The 23,268-nt window shown below is 42.8% G+C and overlaps 1 protein-coding gene across 2 annotated transcripts; it reads right to left on the bottom strand.

Annotated features, from left to right (window-relative positions):
- Positions 1-35: 35 nt before the first annotated feature.
- KNL1 (kinetochore scaffold 1) lies at positions 36-23,159 on the bottom strand. 2 transcript variants are annotated; one of them, XM_018922128.3, is made up of 26 exons: positions 22,926-23,159; positions 21,236-21,290; positions 20,342-20,381; positions 19,990-20,049; positions 19,733-19,794; positions 19,368-19,423; positions 18,998-19,037; positions 18,469-18,506; positions 18,096-18,148; positions 9,264-13,541; positions 8,762-8,906; positions 8,592-8,659; positions 8,367-8,465; positions 7,246-7,361; positions 6,926-7,016; positions 6,317-6,433; positions 5,424-5,511; positions 4,955-5,023; positions 4,557-4,596; positions 4,346-4,447; positions 3,783-3,883; positions 3,434-3,502; positions 3,193-3,302; positions 2,568-2,686; positions 1,311-1,433; positions 36-1,204 (listed from the first exon to the last, which is right to left on the bottom strand). In XM_018922128.3, exons 1-26 carry the CDS (start codon positions 23,086-23,088, stop codon positions 1,099-1,101), a joined length of 6,408 nt encoding a protein of 2,135 aa, XP_018777673.3. In that variant the 5' UTR covers positions 23,089-23,159; the 3' UTR covers positions 36-1,098. The 2 variants fall into 2 exon arrangements, with proteins under 2 accessions (XP_018777673.3, XP_018777674.3); XM_018922129.3 differs by lacking the exon at positions 22,926-23,159 and adding an exon at positions 22,695-22,823.
- Positions 23,160-23,268: the final 109 nt, after the last annotated feature.

The following is a 23,268-nucleotide window of genomic DNA, read 5'->3' as shown; positions in this document are numbered from 1 at the left end:
TTTTCAGTCAGCACTTTAAATAGAGCAGCCCATAATCTCCATTTGAAACAGGAAGAGTGATAAATCCAATCTTTATTAAACTTCCACTTTTCAAACAGACACAAACTTTGTAAAAAGACAAAATATATAAACACTAAAATACAGGAAAACATTTTTAAATTCAACATTTTTTACAGGGTACAAAGATTTGCAGCTGCAGAACTGAGAGCTGAGCCAGAGTTGGTGCTTTGGCTCAGTTCCACAGGGTGAGATCAGTTCCAGCAGCAAGACCCACATAATACACAAAATTATGCACAAAACCAAGCTAGAGCTCACAGATACTCCCAAGTTTAAGGAGTTCAGTCTCCTCACTAGAGTTCCGTGGCATTCCAAACTGGGAGAGTGCCCCAGCACCCAGAGATAGTGCTGGACTAAGGCAATGCCAGAACTAACTTCTGCCAGGGAATCACAGTGATGGCTCTGAGGCTGTTGCATCCCAAAGTCTGGGCAAGAACAGGGATTTTTAGCCTTAATTCCAAAAACATTTCTGACTTTGGTGACTGGGGTGAATTGCTACAGATTAATTGGTTAATTAATCAGATGCAGGGATAAATAGTGTCTGGCCTGGGAGGGGTGCCAGGCAATGGATAAACACCAGATGTGGTGGGATCTGTTAAATTGTACGTGGTAGTGAAATAATGACAGCAGAAGTAAATTCCAGTCGTAATAACTTGGCGAATGCTCATCATTGCTTTTTCCAAGTGCTCTGTAAATGACAAAATTAATGGGCTATGGCAGAAGAATATCCATGCTTGGAATGACTATCCAATCATATCTGTGCCAGGAATGACCACCAGTGACTGGCAGAAGATAAAAAGCACCTTGAACTTGGAAGGGACCCAGGAATTTCCTTCTTCTCCTCTTTAGACACCCCTGCCCTTGTAAAACTCATGGCCTACACCTTGGTCTAAGCCACAAGGATACTAAATAGGCAGGAATAGTAGAGCTGAGTGGGTGACAGCATTCCCATTTCGGGGAGACACAGCAGGAATTCTCATAAGACCAAACTCACAGACTACCCATTTTGACTGCTTCAGTCCTGCCTGTGGATCCAGCAGATCATCTGGGACCCTGGAGCAGATTCTGATGGATCGAGGTGACTGCTCTCTGCAGATAGTGGTGACCAGCTGGAACTCTGGAGAGAACAGCAGCAACCTCCTTCTCCCTGGGGAAGATAAAATCATCACACATGTTGGAGAGGACCCTGAGTGCTCAATCCCCCATCCCTGCTTCGGGATGGAGTCACATGCACCGGTGCCCTGCCAGCTCACCCAATATCCCCAATGTGGGTTTGGACCCTGAAGGGAAGCACAGCAGATGGGTAATCATGAGAGAGAGCCAGAGTCAACTCAAACTTTGCAAAAGCCACTGAAGAGGAGAACAGAAGCTTCACCCTGTGGAAATAAACACAAAGATCCATGCAAAACAGTCAAAAGGGCTGCTTCCACCTTGGAATCAGTGCTAGGAGCAGAAATAAGTGATAAGGGATGCAATATAAGTGATGCAATAATAAGTGATGTCACTGATGCAACAAGCACAGCAACTTCTAAAGAATTCCAGCACAGACCCACAGGAACTTCAGGAATAAGATAAAAAAGGCCCTTCATACTTCACCAACACTTCAGAATGCAAGCCCCCAACATCCCCCACAGAAAAAGTTAATGTACACACAATTCACAGAACCATCCAGAAATTATGGGAGAATAGAGACTAAAAACATGTTTTCTAGTTAACATGAAACATTTCCAGGCAGTTAAGGTTTTCTAATGCTTTCAGTAGGACTGATTTACCTCCAGTTCCATGGGGTTTTTGGCACTCTTGCAAAGGGAGCTACAAAATTAGAATAACCTCTGAAACAGCACCAAGGTGGGCAGAGCAAGTTCATAACTGGGCACTTCTTAATTAAAGATATGCATCAATAATGGAGGGATGAGGTGAAATTGTATTTGTGTTGTACCACTGGGACATGCCACAAAATTGGGAAGTAGCATGGGAAAATGGAAAGAAAGCAAACTTCAGTTTCAGTGCATCCCTCCTTCCATGACTGATTCTGCTGGGCTGAGACAGACTCAAGATTAAAGGGAACAAAGCCCTAAGGTACAGGTAAGCTCTTGGCTCTGTTTCCTTTGCATTGCTACAATTTGGCCTCAATATTTAGGAAAGGCAAGTCAAGCAGGAAAACAGCAAGGAAGGAGAGGCTGTCTGATAGTCCTAAAATCAATGAATCCATGAACAGCCTAACTTCCATGCACTGGGACACTACAGTGCAACTGTGTGAAAATAAATTAAATTGTTCTTAAAAACAGCAGCATAAAATGTCACTTTTAAGAAAACCAAATTGAAATTATTTCAGTGTTTTGCTTTTGATTATCTAGAACCTCCCTCTTAAGGCTACTGTGAACTCCATCTTATTGAACCAGAGAACACCCTGAGTCAGAAAGGACCCACACAAGGATCATCAAAGTCCAGCTCCTGGCCCTGCACAGGACACCCCAACAATCCCATCATGATTTTCTGAATTTACTCACTCTGTGTCTTTGATATCTGTCTCCAGGAGCTGGAATTTTGCACCCCACCTCTGCAGAAATTCCAGCTCCTCTCCCAAGATTTTGCAGCGATTCACCACCAAGGAGATGTCAAAGAGAGCCTGGGGGGGCAATCAGAAAGCAACATCAGCACTCAGGGGGTGACCATGCAATGCCTGAACACACTGCTCATCCTAGAAAGAGTAACAAATAAACATGGTTTAACTGCTACCTCAGTTTGGGTGGAAAAATGAAATTGTACAAGTATAACAAATGTACATTTTTTGCTTTAAATTTGTCCTTTCAGCTTTGCCAACAGCCACACAAAAGTTTGCCTTGCCAATTTAAACCTATGTTCTTTAGGATGCAAAATGACCTTCAGCTCTTTTTTTTTTTTTTAAGACAAAAAAAAAAAGTTTTTTTAATAAACTTTGGCTTTTAGGACTCCTGCCTTCAGAGACAGATATTTTCCCTCACACCTCAGAATATTCCTGAAACAGATTTTGGTTTGCATTCCTGAAGCTTTCATTAAGGTGCTTTGCTTCTCAGCTCAGCTCTATTTTCTCTGTTGCAAAAAATAATAATTGGATTTTTTTTCAGAGTCTTCTACGTTTCCCTGGAATGTTACCTGGGGCAAGTAGCACAGTTTGGGACACTTCTTCTGCCAGCATCCCTGACTTTCAATAAACTGGAAGATGAGTTTTTGGACTAAACATGAGGAGGGTGGAGCTTGTTCCTCTGCAACACAAAAGAAAACCAGAAATCTTTGAAAAGCCATTTCATAAAGCATTGGAAGATGGAACACACATTTAGTCTTCCCAACAAAAGATTAGCAGGGCTGCTACTTTCACAATATTCAGAAATCTCACCATCCAGGAAAGATTCAAAGTCCAGGCTCATGATGCTCCTGGAAGGATGTGCAGCAAAAAACTCATCATCTGAGAAAGGAAATTTTAAAAAAACCCCAGTTATTTCCAGGCTTAGTTCTGGAATTAGAGCTCTTCACCTTCAGAAAAAGCCATGCATTACATACATTTCTGAATTTTCATATGAAAAACACATTCAAAGCCACTTCTCTCAGCTTACATACTGTAGTATGTTTTCTATTTCCGACTTCTTTTCAGCAGGTCTTTACAAATATGGCCATTTCCATTTTAGGTTTCTATTCTCTAACACTACAAATCCATAAAACACAAACCTACCTATTTTGTGACTCACCTATTGGGGGTCCAAACACAACTGTGAGTGTCACAGAATCATAAAGGAAATTAAAGACAGCTTGCTGCTCACTCCATTCCATCAACTCCCACTCAGTGAAGCTGAAAAGGGAAAAAACCCGCCATCACCCCAAGTTTCAACCAACCAACCCAAACGACTTCTGAGGGACAAACATCAGAGTATTAAATGCTCTTGCAGCTCTTACCACATCATACAGCAATGAAATTTTCCACAGCCAGAGTCTTTAATTCCAAAAGAATATAAGAATCTCTTGGGAATGCAAGCATATTACTATAAATTTTATGTCAGTTTGGTGATTGAAGGAGAATTGGATGTAGAAACCCTGAACACAGAGTACCACTGCAAAGCTGCTAACAGAATAACTGCCTCACACATGGAAGTCTTCCAAGGCTTTATTGCCTGCCTTAGGCTGCAAGGAGGTGGGCATTCCAAGATTTCCCACATCAAATAACAAGGAAAACCAAACCCAAACACATTCTAGTACAAATATGAGCCCCCAGAAACAGCTATTAAAAAATAAAACCTGGAGGTGTTTTCCTTACTCATATTTCTTCAGGATTTCCAGGCAGGCCCTTTCAGTGCTCTTGAGCTTCTCCATCTCAGCCAAATCACGCTCATCCTCAGCATCCATCTGTGACAGTTCTCTGCAAGGATAAACCAATCTCATGGGATGTGGTACAGTGCTTAAAAAACAGACCAACCCTCTAAAATCTGAGTGTGCAGCTGATTCTTAAATCCTCCTTGACATCTTACCTCAGAAGTTCCTCTTCTTGGGCTGTGATGCTTTGCAATTCTAAAGCAAAGAGGAAAAAGGAGAGAAAAAGAAAAAAGTGAGAGAAAAGAACAGCCCTAATTTGCTGTGCACTCACTGTTCTTATGGAGTTAAAGCTTATAATTATTGGACAATAAAGTGCTGAATATGAAAATCAGCACATACTCTTCAGGTAAACAGCTCTAAATTCCCTTTTTCCAGGGAGAAACCAGTCCTTTTCATTCTCTAACACCTATGTAATTAGCTATGTGCAATGCAGGATAGACAGCAGCTGTGTCTGCATCCCTCTCAGAGTTAATGCATCGGGGTGGGGGTTGAGCATCCTCCTCCCCAGGTTCTAAAACACCAGACAAAAAGTGCATTCAGCTGATTCCATTACCTTCCTGGACATTCTGCCCTCCTGCTGTTCCAGCACTGCAGTCAGCTTCCTTTTCATCCCAAAAAGAATCTGTGGGAAAGAAGTGTCAGGTCTATGCAGAACTTCCAGATTCAATACTTTGAGTTACTTTTGTGTGTTTGTGGGCTCTAGAAATCCCAACACTTCAAAGTTAACTAAAAAAACATACAAAAACATGGAAAAGTATCTACCAAAAACCTCAAAAGTGTTAACAACAAGCAAGACTTGTTTTATTGCACTGGTTTAGAGCTGCTACTGTGATCTGATTTCTACTCAAGGCATCGGAGGAAAAGAATTGAAACTACAGAGCATCATTACACAGTAGTGCCAAGTTCTGACTCAGCTTGTATCAAACAACCACAAACACAGAATCCTGAACTGACCTTTTAAACAGCAGCTCTGCAGAAAAAAGAGAAAGCAGCATAGTGGCCACCTCTTTGGAAACACACACCTGATTCCAGAGCAACCACGGAGCTCTCTGCCTCCTTCATCCATTCATCCACCTTTTTTATTCTTGATTGGAGCTTTCTGTATTGCTCCTAAGATGGGAAAATTGTACTTGAGTCAATGATATTCTTTAAAAAGCTGAATTTTTTCTGGGATCACCATGGGGCTCTCTTTGCTTGTTGATTAATTAAAGCAGCTAGTGAAATTTGTCATCATTAGAGGGAAGAGGCAACAGACAAACTGTGGGGGAGTAGCCAATAATAAGAAATGACCAAATGCTTACTGAATCTAGAGCTTTGATATAAACACTTCTTTGATCCCTGGCACAATGCATTACTTGTGCACTTCCTTGTTATTTATCAGAGAACCCCTGAATGGTTTGGGTTTGAAAGGATTTTAAAGATCATTCAATTCCAACCCCCTGCCATGGGCAGGGACATCTTCCACTACCTCAGGCAGCTCCAAGCCCCATTCACCCTGGCCTTGGATACTTCCAGGGATCCAGGGGCAGCCACAGCTTGTCTGGGCAACCTGAGCCAGGGCCTCAGCACCCTCCCAGGGAAGAATTTTTTCCTAAATACTTGCTACTACTTACCTACTTACTAACACTGGTCTTACTACAGTATAAAGAGCTCATTTTTGTTGGTGTTTCCTTTAATGCTCCAATTTTTCACTCTGCTAATCACCAAAACTCTAAGGCAGAAGGTTCCTACAGTGTAACTGCAAGAATGTCACTGTCCCAGTGTTATATTTGCATATAAATAAAAAGGAAATGTATTCATAAGAAACTTCCATGAGAGTACATATTTATAATTAAACTCCTACACATTTAAAGACAAGAAATGTGGTAGAAGTGATTTTTTGAAGGTAAATGCCTGCAGCCCTGTGGCTCCTTACCTCAGCACTCTGCAGCAGTTTCCTGTACAATGTCTCCTTCTCATTGTGAGACAAGATTTTAGCCTCCTTGGTGAAACAGGACTTCATCTTGTTCAGTTCTGCTCCAAACTTACTCAGCTGTGATGAATGAGAAATACAGAAGAGAAAGTGAATGGAAATATAATCCTTCCTGACTCTAGCTCAGCAGCCAACCTCAGTGACATCCCCATGCCAAACTAACAATGAATTATGAAAAATACTGTGTCTCTAAACAATTCAGACTCTTGATTTTCAAGGAATAGATCTTTATTCTTGGCATTAGAACCACAGAAAACAAAAATCTCTTGATCCACCTTCTCAGTTCTTTTGGGATACTTTTATAAATTTTCTGGGTTTTCTATGCAGTAACTGTGAGTCATTTCTTTTCCCTTTAATACATTTCAAAGGACACATTTCCTTGCACAATTCTCCTGACATGCTGGAAGTTCTCAGCAGTTTTCCACTGAGAAAATATTTTGCCTTGTTTCACTTGCTGTTATTTTGTGACCATTCTGGTTCTTATGTGATGTGAATAAATCAATTAACCTCACTTCTTCATTACACACAAACAATCTCTCCATGCAGCATTACCTCTTCATCAGTGCAGGTTCTCATTACTTCCCACAAACTCCTGATCACGTTCACCAGGGGCTGATCCAGGACAGTCACATGTGGTTTTAACCTGAAGTATGGGGAAAAAAAAAAAGTTGGAAGTCTTGCAGCAATTTCACTGACCACATAATGTAGCACAGTGATATTTACACTATTTATTTCTAAATCTGTAATAAACTATAAGCTATATTTTCACTTTTCCTCTATGCAATGTACTAACTTTCTTCAGGCCATTTCCATGCACCCAGAGCTGAAAAAATGGAATGACTGATAAACTGTGTGACTAGAAAACCACTCACTCCACTATTTTCTGAGACAGGTCCTGGCAGTCCTCCTCATAAATCCTCAGCTTGGGCCGGTGGATGTACTGGCTGTAGATGAGATCTTCTGCAGTGGGAGGTGCACTGACTGCACACTGAGGAAAAACACAGGGAGAAGTAGGAAGGAAAAGAAAAAAAAAAATCCATATTTTTCAGAAATAGTAACTTCCAGTCATTTCAATTTTGCTTTCACACCTTGTGTTTCCTCACACCAGAGCTCAGGCTTCCTTTTGGGATATGTGCCTCATCATTAGAGCTCAAAAAAATGAAAGTAAATATTACTGAAAGAGGTCTCCCTTTTAGATGAAGACTTGAAAATATGTATGTGTTATGCAGATAAAAGAGTGCTCCCCAACAAAACAATGTTTAATTCAAAGTTATGCTTAATTCAGAATTAAAGCCCCCAAAGCTTAGGGAAGCCTTATGGAGCTTTATTCTTCAAATAAATATGAGGGGAGTATTTCAGCAAGCTGCCTGTAGAGTAAAGCTCATAAATAACTGACATTAATTACTTCCACTCCTTCAGAGAAAGTTTTCAGGGGCTTTTGTGGGGGTGGTGTCTGTTTTTTACCAGTCACTAATCCACAGCAGCAGTGTTATGAAGCCTGATGAATACTTAGAGACAACTCAGTAGGAATAAATTTGTAAACTAAACTGTAACTAAGCTAGGAGAGTATTTTAAATAAAAAATGGAAAGTACTTAGAAGGCAGACTTCTGTTCTGTATTTCTTGCCCTTTCTTTAGGTGAGGAGATAAGAGTACCAATATCATAGTGAAACATTTCTAAAGGAGAGAGTAGAACAGGCAGGAGGAGCTGACAGAGAGTAGCTGCAGGCAGTAGTGGCTGACAGATACAGTGAGAAGATAAAGTGAAAAGGTCAGACTGAGCTTCTAATTCTTTCAAATTTATTGTCCTTAAAACAAATTTTAAAAGCAAGAATTAGCATGTTTATCTAAGAACAGTAATTCTGAATATATGGTATTTGGTGAGGAGATGGAAATCTGTTCTGGTTTTCATTTAAAGATGTCTGAGTTGCTAAAATTTAAAACCCAAAGCAACAAAGGAGTATTGTTTAAGGTAATTATATTGTTCCACTCACACTGGCTGGAAGCTGGCTGTGCCGGGGCTTCTGAATCACAACGTGGACTTGAAGGAGAGTAAAAAACTCCCCAACCGTGATAGCACCACTCTGAAATTTCTGTGCATTTGAGGAAAAACATACAGGTAAGTCCATTTTTCAAGACAGACTGCTCACTAGTGTATAAACACAGGAGATTTTTTCCTGTTAGGACAGGAAATTGCTTTCTTCCAGCCCTGTCCATACCTCCCATAAATTTTCTTCACAAATGCTGTCTGTGAGAAGCTGGGATTCCACCTGACTGCTGCGCTGGACTGGGAAAACAAAACAGAAAGGGGGAGTATTGGTGGGTTAATAACATCCTTACAGGGCAAAGAACACAAGGTTTGGGACTCTTATCACAAATGGTCTCTTACTTGTTGACTCTATGTCAGCCTTCACAGAATCCAGGCAGCTGCTGGTGCTGGCATGAGGACACCCAGGGCTTTTAGCTGAGAGATTTGAAGGCTCTGCAGCTTTTTCAGCTTCTGCCTGGTCCTGAGGCACAACATCCAAAGTCACCTGTTATTAACAAATTTTAAAAAAATAAATTAATATAGTTATATAAGACAACCTAACTGGATCAGTGGTTTATTGTAGCTGTTCCTTGAAAGGATTAAAGGGATACTAAGCAGAGAATGGTTTAAAATTGGCAAATCCCTCATTCTGCCTGCTTTGCCTGGTACAGGACTATTGCACACACCAACCTGATTCTTCTAACTTGGCAAAACAATGAAAACCACAGGGAATCACACAGGAAAATGACAGCAAACTGGTGGTTATGAAAAACAAGAACGCCTACTAACAGATCCACTTACACCCCCAAAACCTAAGCCCTGGTGGTGTTCCTATATCCTTATATCAAGAGACCAAGCTCACCTTCAAGTCTTGAGAGGCCCCAGCATCCACATGTTGATCCCTCTTGGCCTTCTTCGGGCTTTGAGGATCCTCCTCAGTTTGCCCTAAAGCTCTTTTCATGTTGCAAGTTTTTGTCTCTTCAAATGCATCCTTTTCAGAGTGGGGGGTTTGTTTTTTATTTTTATCATCCCAAGCGTTTTCCATGAGTTCGGAGCTGACAGATTCATTGGAATCCATTTCCTCCAGGCACACAGGGAGAAATTCTTCTGCTATGAACTGGAAAGGACTGAAGTTCTGCCTGCTGGGCTTGTTACCTGGAGTTTCACTGCTGTTTGCTGGAACTGGGGCTTCTATTCTGTCTGATTTTGTATTTATGTCCTGTGCACTGGAAACACGATTTCTCTTGTTTGGTAATTTAGGCTGGAATATACCCAGAGGGATATTTATTCCTGGATATTTATCCTTAGGCACCATTCCTATGGGATCAGCTCCAGATTCCAGACCTGTGTTCTCCTGCTTTTTGGGCTCAAAGAAGTTATTTGCTTCACTGACAGTGTTTTTTCCCAATGTCAGGGTATCCTCGGGCTGAGCTGAGGAACTGGGCAATTGGTCAGAAGAAGCAGTTTTGGAAACAGAAACAGATTTCCTTGTCAAACCCATCAGTTTTGAACACACACCTATAATACTTGAAGCTGCTGGTGGAAGAGTGGCTTGTGTCTGATCCCCTGAACTGTCACTGACCAAAGGTTGCCTAGTTTGTTCAGAGCTTATTTGGAAATCTTTTGGAGATGCCTCCCCTTCAGCTGACAGCTCCTCATTTTTCTTGGATTCCTTGTTAGCAGCTGGAATGAGGTTTGCTCCAGCCAAGCACAAATCTGAATCTCCAGGCTGAGATGAATCCTCTTCCACTAGCTGGCTTCTCTGAGTACCAGGGGCATCTGGATGGCCCTTCCAAGGATCTGATCCCTGCATGGGAAAGGCAACACAGGATCCCAAACTGCCACTTTCTTCCCTGTGATCCACAGGGCTCTTACTTGGGAACTCGAAAGATGCTCCCTTAGATTGCAGTTTTTCTGGTGGTGTGAGATCCTGCTCCCTGCTTACAGGGACAGAATTATCTGTGGGAAGGTCATGGTCCTGTGGTCCCCCCACATCCATAGTACTTTCTTGAAGGGAGACAGAATAAATGGAATGTGGTGTTGTGCCACTGGGGACCTGGCTAGCTCCTTTCTCACTAGGAAATGCTGAGTCTGACAAAGCAGAAGAAGGAATGCTGGGCTTATCCTCAGGTTTTGTGGCATTTTGTGAGGAATCCATTTCACCTCTGCAGGACCCCAGCCCACCGTGCACGAGCTGTGGGGGCTGCTGGGTGCTTGTGTGGGGCCCCTGCTGGGCCTCAAACCCACAGATGTTCTTACTGACAGCAACAGTGTGGGATGCAGTGATGTCCATGTCCTCCTGGTCGTGGGCAAACACAATGGTTTTGTCAGCAGGAATGGCTGGGATGGGCTGTCTGTGCCACGCTGTGTGAGTTGTGGTGATCTCCATGTCCTCAGCCAGAGCAAAACTGACGGTTCTGCCACGTGCAGCCTCCTGCCCACCCCGCTCCGCCGGCGTTGTCGTGGTGACCCCTTTTTCCAAGGACATTGCTTCATTTCCATCTTGACCAAAGCCTCCAGGTGCTGCTTTGTTCTGTGACAAATCAATGCTGACGCTGAAATCCGGAACCATCACCACACACCTGCCAGTTATGTCCATGTTTTCACCGTGGGGAAACACAACAGACTTTTCTCCAAAGAAAGACAACTGGGAACTTTCCTTAGGTGCCTCAGATGTCCTGGCCCACACCTCTTCTTCTGCACCCCTCTGGAGCAGCCCTTGAGATGAGGGAGGAATTTTTAAATCCTCTCTTGAAGAACCTGTTTCACCCATGGAAAAATGTCTGTCAGAGTCTCCTTGGGTTGGCAATATTTTGCTTACTGCCCTCACAGGCTGGGGTTTCTCTTGCCTCTCTGAGTTTTGGCCTTCTGCATTTATTCCTGTTACTGTCCCAGACTGTTCATTTCCTCTCATTCCAAAGGGAGCAAGATTGTTACTAAAAGTAAATGAAGCACTTGGAGCCAAAGCAGCAACAACTTGCTTGTTGGTGTTCATTTTCAAGTCCCCACATTCCACTGGTGCAGTTTGACTCACGATATCCACACCATGACGACTGGAAAGTGGGAAGGGCTGGTTGTGCAGCTGCCTGGATAGTGCAGTGTTTTGATTATAATTATTGGACACTTGCTCTGTGTTAATAGGAGCAATCTCAAAGGCAGCAGGATGAGCTTTGGTTATGTCCATGCTTTGATCAGCCAAAAACACACCTGTTGTGTCATTTGTGCAGAAATCTGACGGGCTTGGAGGGTTTTTTTCCAGAGGCTGTGATACAGCTTCTTGGCTTTGCAAAGACAGGGATGCACCAGTGTTAGTGACAACATTCTTGGGGACTCCTCTGTTTTGCTCTTGTGGCAGACACATGCTCTTGGCACAGGAACTCAGACCACTTGCCTGGAAGTTGTTTTTTCCAAGCTTCTTATCAAACATTATCATCTGAAGATCTTGAGCATTCCTCTCCATAGCCTGGCTCCTTTTAATATTCCTACCAATATTCCTCACTTCAACATTTTCCTTGTCCATATCTACAGAATATGCAGATATGTCACCCTCAGTGACATTTTTGTTCTGGTTCTTTCTTGGAATGATTTTACAGGGCATTTGTTTTGTCTCTGCTGTTATCCCAGTGCTCTGACCATCAAAGAAAACAGTGTGGCATCTTGTTATTTCCATTTCTTCCTGCTCAGTTACATTGGAAGATGTGGATCTGTTGCCCAGGAAATGAGGTTGGCACGTGACAGAGGTGAACACTGCAGTGGGATGTTCATTATCAGCATTCTCTCCACCATCCTTTACAAAGGTTTTAGCCAAGTCCATGTCTTCTCCTCCAAATATTACTGTCTTCTCACCTGAAAAAACAAGCTGGGGGTTTGCAGAGGGATCAAACCTGCTCTTCAGAACACCACCAGCCACAAACTGTGTATATGAGCCAAACCCAGTGCTGGCTACAGCAGGACCACAAGCTTGAGACACATTTTCCAGGTGTCCACCTGAGGCTGAAGGCAGTTCAAGTGCACTGTTTTTATAGGGCCTAGCAGCAGGTTTATCTCCAGGTGCCAAATCCTTTGGAATGTCTCCACATGCCAGGAATCTGCTCCCTGTCAGCAGAGGGTTGGTACCCATTGGCTTTTCAGAGGTTTTATGGCATGAACTGCTCTGTTCTGTGGTGCTGGCCTCATAGATGATGTCTGTGTAATTCTCAGTCATTTCCATGTCATCACACTTGGAAAACACAATGGTTCTGTCCCCTCGGAAGATGGTCTCAGACGAAACAGATCCCTGGATGGCAGACAACACCCCAGCCTCCTGCTTCCCAGCTCGCAGCACTGGGGGGTCTCCTCTGCCTTCAGCACTTGCTGCTTTTCTGTCTGCACAAAGCTGAGGGTCCTGCTGAACATTTAAGCTGTGATTAGATGCTCTCCTGAACACAGAATTATCCAACTCTGTGGGTGGGAAATCCTTTTGGAAGTTGAGCCTTTGGTTCCCGACAGTGGCGAGGGCAAAGGACACTTTTGCAGTGTGACTGGTTGTCACGTCCATGCCCTCGTCTGCAAACGCCTGGGTAACATCCCCACACTCCCACTGCTCTGCTGGAACCTCACTGACACCAGGAAATGGAATTTTAACATCAGCTGCCTCACATTTTGTCATCTCCATCCCACCTTCTCGGCCTCGAAACACTCTTGTCACGTTGCAGGTGTCCAGCGGCTCATGGGAATAGCCAAATTCCCCAGACAGTCGTGTCACGTCTCCCGAGCCTTGGGAAGGGACACAGCAAACATTGTCCTTGTCAGGTCCCTCAGCAGCATTGTTTGACTTCAGTCTCAGCAGAAATTCATTGAAATCTATTTTTTTCACAGGAGTGGCTTCTTCCCTCTGTTCCAAAGACGGGCCCGGATGGTTTGTGGAGTCAGAGAGCAAACTCAATTCCTTGCTGGTTTCTGCCTTCCCCTGGCTGGAGTTTAACTTAGCCAGGAAGGAGGTGAAGTCTATTTTCTCAGTTCTGTCGGGCTGGTGGGTGCTGAGGTTCCGTGAGATCATGGCTGTGTGACTGGCTGTCATCTCCATCTCGTTCTCCTCTGAGAACACGAGGGTGGTGTCCTGCCTGTCTGTCCTTGGAGCGGTGTGGTCCACGTCATGACACTGAAAAACAACAAAAAAAGGAGAATTCAGTGACTGGCACTCAAAAGAAGTGATCTGTGGTTTATTCTATTTAAAACAGAAGTCAGCTAATGCTGATTAACCAAAGTCCTAAGGTTTTAGCTCTGTAAGTATTTTCTTAAAAAAACCAACCTGTTAATTTCAGGCCTCCCCGATCAGCAGTAACATATTGGAGGAAAGGACAATGACTAAATTATGCAAATATATAACATTTAAATGGCTTGTAATGAAACAATGTGTCTCATCTTACACTTCACATCTAGTCACATCTTTGCAAGCACAGACCAATTACTGAGGCTTATGGATCAGTATTTTCTATTTCTCTACAACATGATTTCCACCTTTTACTTCCACCAGTTTATTGTCCACCTGCACCAAAGCAGCAGCACCATGCTGCATGTTTCAAAAGACTTTTTCACCAGTGATAAAGAAGATTTTAGTCTCTTTAACAGAAAGCACTTACAGTTTTATAGCTGTGGGGGGGTAATTGTAATGAGATATATTATATTTAATCAAGCATAATGAATATATTTGTTACCAGATGATAAATTGTCTACACCTGGTGAATTATCAAAATGCTTGTTCTCCAAAAACTACTGGACTGTGGAACTGCTCAATGCCCATTGTGTAAGAAGGAGAACTTATTAAAGTTTGTAATCAGTGGAGGCCACTTTATACACTGGAAGATCAAGAGATGTGGCCTAAGGATAGAACCTTGCAGTATAATAAATATTGCAATTTTTGTTGTTTTGTAGAATGGAAAATAAGTGGGATGAAATTCCTTGTACACTTGAAAAGGAAAAGAAAGGCAAAGGGTTAAAAGAAATGCTTAAAGTGCAGGCAAGAAGAAGAGGAGGATGATTTAGAGCTGATGGTTGCTCTTTGGTAAAGAATAAAGGGGGTGAATCATGAATCACCAGGGAATACAGTCAGACACATAAATGAGTCTTGGAAAAGTGAACCGGAACAGAAAGGTTTTAGGGGATAGGAGGATTTTGGTCTGATTGTGGGACACACTAGAAGGCAGCAAGGAGATGTTGAGAGAGATGCCAGGGAAGTTCTGATGGCTCCCCTCCAGCAGGTGGTTAGGAATTATGGTGGAGTAACCTTGCTTTTAATAGTGGATTTAATGTCATGGAGAAAGGTGGCAGGAGTTAAAGGGAAAATCTGGACAGAGCTGCCAAAGTGTTTGAAACCATAATCAGGACTCAGGACCCCTCTCAGTCAGAAACAATTGGTTAATTGTATAAAGTATACTTTAGTAACTTGTAGTAATTAGTGGCTGAAGTATATCTGGCAATTTGCATTGTGATAATCTGTCTGGAATGTATTTGGCACTTTGTGTTGTGATAGTTGATAGCTGAAATGTATTTGGAAATCTGTAAAAAAAAGGGGACACTGGAAAAGGGAGAGTCCCCTGGCCAGGCAAGTCAAAGAAGGAATCTAAACCAGGTTTTTCAAGCCATCAGGCCCAAGACCTTAAGTGAAAATGAAAAATCCCCCTAAAGGAACCAGGGGAATCATCCTCAGCTGAGCCCTGGTTACATTATTGCTGGGAATGAAAATGTAAATTTTAAAATTGATACAGAAACAACTTATTCAGTACTGAATTCTGCAGAGGAAAACTTAGCTCAGAACCTGTAAGTGTTGTGGGTGCAACAGGGAGGAAAGAGAACAGGCCTATTTTACAATGATTGCTATTTAAATTAATAGAACAGCGGGGGAAACACCAATCTCTATACTCCTGAATGCTCAGTCCCCTTGCTGGGGAAAGATTCATTGGGAAAATTGGATGTTCAAATAACTTTCTAGGATGGGAAATACAAATTGAAACACCAGAATCAAAAGCCATCCAGGCAAAGATTTTTATGTTGCAGGACTAAGAAGAGTTGGATGAAACCCCAGAGGAAGCAGAGAATGCTGTAACCCTGTTGGTATGGGCAGCTGAGATGCCTGGATGATCAAAGGTGGCCAAATTAGTGAGGATTACTCTCCAACCTGAAGCCAGACTGGTAAAGCAAAACCAATATCCTATTAAGTCTGAGGCGAAGAGAAATCAGACTTATAAAAATTTTTTAGAATATTGAAAGAATATGAATCAAAATATAACACATCAATATTATCAGTTATAGATTAGTACTAGATTTATGGGCCATTAATGAAAAGTTCCTGATATTCATCCAGTGGTAGCTAATCTGTACACACTCTTGACAGCAAATAAAATTGGAAACTATTCTGCCAGCAATCAGGACTGAAAGTAAGTGACTCAATGCTACGGTAAGTCTGCTCCATTTCTTAGACCTATCTGGATACAGAGTGTCAAAGATAATGGCACAAATAAGCAAAGCAGCAGAAATATATTTTAGTTTTGAGATCTTGCAGGAAAAAAAGAAGCTTTGGAAGCAGCTGAAAAGAAGCCATTTGCCAGACTGCAGAGCCAAGAACTACGAGCCTCCTTATGTATGGCTGGATGGTGTCACTTATGGATTGCAGTTATGGGGTACTGGCAGTACCCTTGCATGGTCCTCCACCAGAAATACTTGGTTTGGACTCCTGAGAGCCAGAGCACCTGAAAAGCCCTGAAAAAAACTTAATGCCAACCCCTGCACGGGGAGCCTCACTCTTGAACCAAACCATTTGAGTTATCTGTGCAGGAAAGGATGCACCTGGCACTGGGGCATTGGCTGGTGTGTGGGGTCATGGAAGCAGCCTGTCCAAACACTGGACAGTGCAAGGGAAGGTGACCCAGATACCTGAGAGCAGAGGCAGCTACAGAGAAGCACAAAGCTGATATGTGCCCCCCAAGGGCACAGCTGGCTTGGAACAAAAAGGAGGACATTGGATATTGCCAGCAGGATGTCCTTGTAAAGCTCATCAGTGTGGAGAATCCCCAGTTAATACAGGGAATCAAGCAGCTGACAGAACAGCAAGAGAAGTTGCTGAAAAAGGTATCCTGGCACTAATGACTAGCAAAAGGTTGAATATCTGGGAAGAAAAAACAAATCAGGGCAGGCAGCTAGCCCCACTACTGGAAGCCACAGAAAATCTCAGCAAGTGATTAGTAAATTCATGTAGGTGAGTAATTGTACCTCCAAATTAATGTATAACAGAGCTAAAACCATCAATAAACACTTCAGGAAATAGAAAATATAGTAGCTGATGTATAAAGGAATATAGTAAGCACAAAGATGTCAGAAATCAAGATCAGTTAAATTGAAAAATAAGTAATTTGTTTTGCACAATAATCTCAAGGAAGGAAGGCCACCTCTCCAAGGCTAGTAAAACAGAGGAATTTACCAGGTAATTACTGAATTTGCAGAACTGCCCAGGCAGAATGAAGGGCTGGTACATTTTAGTATTTTGGTACTTTCTCTAGATGGCCAGAAACTTTCCCGTGCCACACCAACAAGGCAAGGGAAGCCACAAAATTTTACTGTAATTAATATAATAGTATTAAAATTAACTCTTGTAAGTTTTAAAAGGTAGATTGTTACCAAGAAATCATTGGGACCAGACTTGCCTGTACATCATTTCAAACCAGAAATGAACCTGGTGTTCATCAGCACCTGGAGTTTTGGACCAGCCCAGGAGAAGTGGAAGGGATCATATCAAATCCCCCTGGTGACCCCCACACTGCACTCAGAGTGGAAGGAATTGAACCCTGAGCTCATCACACGTGGGTAAAAGAAGAACCACACATTAAACAGCAAGACTGACTCACACCATGGAGTTTTTATGTAGATATGCAAATCCTACTGTTTCAGGATATGATATGATTTTCTAGGGATACATTATTTATTACATCTAGATGAAAATTATAAATAATTACAAATTTATAGTAATAATAGAAACTATAATTTCTTGGAAGGAAAATGTAGTCTTAAAGTTAGTAGATGATTTTGGCAAATTACAGAATGTAACTTGTATAACATGGGAACTTACAAAGCAGATTAGCTTTAGAGCTATTACTGTTACACAAACATGAAATATGTAGTGATTTAAATTTAAACAATATTCTTCTTGTGTGCACATTCCAAATGTGACTGCTAAATCAGATTATCAAATAAGATAAGAACTGCTTGCTGCATCTAGCAGAGAATTAAGGGCAGAATTAGAAAGTAACTAGTCAAATAAAATATTTAAAGAATTTGTCTTTTTTTCTGACTGGTTAGTTGGCCTTACTTTTGCAGAATATAATTGTGATCATATGATTATGTGATTATTATACTTGCCTTAAAAACTTATATTAGTAAAAATAGTAAGTGAGGCTCATGAAGGCTTGCAAAGCAGACAAGAATGGAGGAACTAGTTCATTGCTGAGAAGTTGTAAAGGAATTTCAGAAGCAAGAGTTATTTATGTTGCAGTCTAATGACTATCAGATTAGGACACACCTCAAACCATAGAACACTCAGTTTCAAGAGAATTTTATGTGAATACAAAGGCTGTTAACATTTTTAATCTTTACTACACAAATTCTTGTGATGTATTTTGGACACTGGTATTTTCAGCCCCAAAAAATTAAAGCCTTCACATACCTCAGTCTGCTGCCCCAAGGCCTGGATGGGGGCATGAAGCAGAGTGTTCATCCCTGTGGAAAGAAAGGGAATACTCCAGCTTTTGTGCTGTTTGCTCATTATTTTATCCACTGAGCTGAAGCTCAATGCTCTGAGTAAATAAACACAATTAAACCCAAACATATTCTGAAAAATATTTTCATTAGTCCCTTCAGCACCTCAAAGCCCACCCAGACTTCCATAACAGGATCCTTGTAAACAACTCCAAGGGAGAAAGCCCATCCAGAGAGAGCTCTCCCAAGGCAGGGAGATTGCTCTAGGCACATTAAAATTTCTCACACATCATCAATACCTTTAAATAAACAGAGTAATTTAAATCTGTTCTCAAACTCACCAGTGATCTCACATGGAACAGGCTCAGGGTCCTCATTCCTACAAAAGGTGGGTTTGAGAAACAGTTTGTTAAAAGGTTTCCAAGGGAAGCCTTGATCTGTAAACTGAAGATGCAGAGAATTGTGCTGCACAGAATTCTGCAGCAGAGCTCATGTGGGTCTGGGCAGCAGATACCAGACACTTGTCTTCAATATATTCTAATTTGAATCACAACCTTATTTTTCCCATGAAATTATCTATTATGCCACAAACCACTGTTCAACATACAGCGGTATTTTAAATTTTAAATTACAAGAAAAGATTAATTTTTTATTTTTCACAGAATCTATGGTTCTGTGGAATTCCCCTTCTCACATACAAAGTGTCTTATCTGTTATTTTACCACCAAGTGACTTTAATTTTACAGATCCCACCATTGTGCTTTATCTACAAGAGCTCTGAGGCCAGACTAATGCTTTATCTTTTTCTGAGGAAAACATTTGGTAATAAACATTGAAAAAGAACAAATATCAATCAGACATGATACGTACTGATTAGTCAAGGTATCATCCTTCTCATCTGCTAAACACCCTAAAAATAAGAAAATGACAACATTACAATGTGAGAAGGATATCACAGTTGTAATTGATTATCTTAAAGGTTTTGCCCAACCCACACAATTCTGACTCAGTATGAGACAAGAGTGAAGTGCACAGAAAACAATGTTCTGAAGTTCTCACTCTGGATGTGTTTTCTCAAGGCAAGAACCTTGTGACTAAGGAGTTTTCAGCCAGGCCAGAACAAAGAGCTGAACACATTGCTCATTCCCCAAACGGAAAAGTTCTGATTTCTTAAATTCAAGCTAAAATCTTGTTGCCAATAGTCTGGGAAACCTGTCAGGAAAAGCAAAAGGAGTTTTACCTGTATTTTCTGTCTCTGATGCGCTGTTCTTAAGATCTCGCTGGAAGACTCTGCAGCTAAGAACAAAACCACCAGTTTTTAAAAACACAAAACCATCTCTAAAAGCAAATGAAGATGCCAGTATGATATTTAAGACGCATGAATGGAAAACAAAAATTCCTAAATGTATTAATTTGACTGAACTGGGGGCTTTTTATCAGAGAGGAAAACGAATAATGGCTCTCAGGGTTCAACCCAACTCAATATAACAATCTTCCTGCTGCTTGCAGTCGTTTGTGAATACCCAGTGAGGACACTTTCAGGGGGAAGGGTCACTCCCTGCATTTTTTGGCTGAGGAAGGGGTGTGGGTGTGCAGCTCCCTCACTTGATGGTGCTGGCGAAGCTGACCCTGCGCGAGCTCCTCCTGCGTCTCTCTGCGTGGATGTCCTGCCAACAAAGAACACAGCAGCTTGCTACCCACGACAGGCACAGCTTTCCAAGAAACACAAAACCAAACAAAAGGGGTGTATGAATATTAGTATCAAAACTGGTGCATTAAAACCACCTGTGTTATTACAGTGACACAGCAGTGAATCAGGAAACACTGAGGGGGATTGGTAGGAAAGGGCTTGGTAGACCTACCTCTGTCATTTCATTCCCATTTCCCAGATCATCCAGAGGATTTCGTGGAGCCTTTAAAATCTGAAAGAAAATACAGAAAATTCTGTAAGATAATGCAGCTGAGAGTCCAGCTGCAGCTCTAAGAGCTGCTTTCTCAGCTGAAGAGAGTTTCTAAGAGCCAGCAGTGCCCCAGTCAATCCTCTCAGGACTGACAGTCAATCCTCTCAGGATAGACAAGCTCTTTTGGAATGCTTTTCTTCAACTCCCAAGAGCAAGCAAGTTCCTCTGTCAGCTTCCCTTGGCTCCTTCCCCTGCGCCCCCACCCACCCCCCCCCCCCCAGTTTTATTTTGAGGAATGCTGTAGGTTACTCACGGAGGACAGACGCTTCCTTCTGATGTGCTCTGTGTTATCCCTGCAGGGCAAAAAGGAAAACAGGTATTGATGCCTAAAGTTTTTAGCTTTTATGTATTTTTCATATATTTATAGCTTTGTGGACTGTTAAATGCCTCAGTGTAACTTCCAGAACTTTCCCACCTTTCTTTCCTACAGGGAACAGGCCCTTATTGACAAATTCCTAAAAGTTTTTTTGGTCTTGCCTGTTACTTCTCCAAGGACATTTTTATTTTGCACCACGTAATCACTGGCATAATAAAGGTAGGGGAGGAGGGCAGAAGCCAGGGAGGAGATTACATAACCAACAGCTCCTCCAACTGGACAATATTGGCCAGATACCCTAATTGCCCCATCTTACCAATTGCAAGGATCTAATTTGGGGCACTGGTTTTCACCACATTATGTACCTGAAGGCTTCCAAGTAAAGGTTTGTTTTTATATTACCATTATGTAGCCTGAAAAAGTTTGTGTTCTATTTCCAGGCATCAGTATGAAGGCACAAAATTGCACCAAGGTTCGTTTTCTGAATGGTCCTGCCATGGTTTTGAGGCTAATAAATTGATTTCTCTGTTATTTTTACAAGTGTGAAATTAAATAAACAACGTACTTGGAACAGATTGATCATTTCAGCACTGGTTCCCAGGATAAGCTTTGGAAAACTCAGCAGATTGCCCCCCCAGTCCCATGGTCAGTTCATCTCCTGACAATCCAGCACTATGAAATCCCCTCACCAGAAACCAAAGAAACTCCCAGGTCTTCATCACAATGGAAAACACATTTCATTCAAGGGATGCTGAAGTGCATTACAAAAGGTTTTGCCTCTAAAGGGCAATATTTATATCACAGTAAAATTCTTAGAGGGTTTCAACTCACACTTCCATGTTAGGGTCTGTGTAAATCTTGTCCATTGCTGAAGGATATGCTTTTCCTATAAAATACAGCACCAAAATTCAAAACCATTAATGAGCCTCACTAGGAAAACTGCATAAACCCACAACTGGCTATCAGCTTCTGATGCTGTGTTTTTTCTGTGATTTTTTTTCCTCTCCATCCTTCTCTAGTCACAGAAATGCTCTGAATTACAACAGGCCTCTCATGTCAATGTTCTCCTGTAATATTCACATTAGACATATATTTCCTATTGTATATCATGTTAGACAACAGCTGTGCAAACAATTTAAGTATTACTGGTTATCTGACCTTTTATTTAAAGTTAAGATTCTGGTAGATGCTGGGAGATAAATGAGATCAAACCTTATCCAAGACAATGTTTGCTCTGACACATACAAGACATTTTCCCTCTCACTCTGAACTGAATTTCTGGTATTTCAGCTTGTGCCTGTTGCTTCTTGTTCCTTCTCTAGATACCACCAGAAGAGTATGGCTCAATTCTCCTAAAACCCTCCTGAAAGGAATAAGAGGAATGTGTTTTTACAAACTATGAGTCTGCCTAAGCCAGAGACTGATGGGTGAGCTAAGCAACAGGAGAATGTTACTTACTGACACAAACTGTTGCTTATGCAAGGCACTGCTAAATTCCTGGACTTGGGGAAAAAGAATATACAAAGAAAAGGAGGGGACGGGAGTGCACATTGGACGAGGGTCTGTATTAGGCTATTCAGGAAGTCTCAAGTATCCCTCAAGTACCTCAGCACACGGGGAAGGGTAAATTAGGATAAAAGGAGGCTGCATCCCTCAACAATTTGAGAGACCCCATGGAAAATGGCCCATGGCCTCTCCCTTTATTAATGACTGCAGCTACGTCACTCCTCTGTCTCCTTTTTAGAGATAAACCTCATTAATTAATTTTCCCAATGCATGAATTAATTTCTTCCCAATATCCCATCTAAACCCACTCCCGGTCAGGCTGAACACGCAAAGAAGGGAAGGACGGGGAAGATCCCTGTGCGAGAAAAACCTGGAGCTCTAAAAGCCCTGATCACTCTGCTATTGGGGATATTAACTTGAAATTCACTTCCCAACCACCTTCCTTAAGTGTTCTTCTCTAATCCTGCTTGAAGGTCCGCTACAATCCTTGAGGGACGAGCTGAAGACTCCCACCCCCTTTTTTTACTCTCCCGTTTGACTCTGCGAGCACAGGAATCGCTCCATAACAATTCAGTCCATCCCTGCCGCCCATCCCGCCCCTCCTCGGCCTTTTCCCCATCAGGATAAACCGATATAATCGCTTTTTCCGTCTCTTTTTGTCCCTGCGCCCTCGCTTTACAGCCCACACAGCCCAGGCGCCAATCACTTATCGATCACAAACGCAGCATTAATCACCTCTGCCATTACTTACACCACATCAACGCGTTCCCCAGACATTAATTACCTCGGATCGATCCGCACCGCCCTTATCGAGGGGTTCCCCACACGTTCCGCGCCCACCGCAGGTGGCACCGCCTCAGCGCTGCTTCCATCCCGCCGCTCCCGGGGCTGCGCCGCCCTTCTCCCCCCGCTTTCTCCCGCGCTCCTTCCCCGCAGCGCCCGCCCGGCCCCTGGCAACGGCCGCCGCCGCTCCCGCGCCGCCTCTTCTCCGAGGGGATCGCTCGATCGCTCTTACCTCCCGCTCGGGGCCCCCCGCTCCCGAATCCCGGTTTCCGGGTCTCCGGACCCGGTTCCCGCTCCCCGGCCGCCGCCGCCCCGTTCAAATCCAACCGCCCGCCCCGCGCCGTGACGACACATTGGCGCCGTACTGGGCGGCTGCTCCCGGCTCCGTACAACATGGCGCCCGCTTACGCCGTACAACATGGCGGCTTCCTGGATCGCCCCGTTGCTGCCATTTCGGTGTCTCGCGCGGCCCTCACGCCCGCAGCCGCGGCGATGGAGGTGGCGCGGAACTGCACCGGCTCCGCGGGGTGCTCGGTCGCGGCGCGGAGGCTTCGCTCCGCACTGTGCCCGTGCAG

Source organism: Serinus canaria, chromosome 5 (genome assembly GCF_022539315.1).
Source record: "Serinus canaria isolate serCan28SL12 chromosome 5, serCan2020, whole genome shotgun sequence".
NCBI lineage: Eukaryota > Metazoa > Chordata > Aves > Passeriformes > Fringillidae > Serinus > Serinus canaria.
The sequence above is the reverse complement of the archived record's forward strand: the minus strand, read 5'-3'. Positions and strand labels throughout refer to the sequence as shown.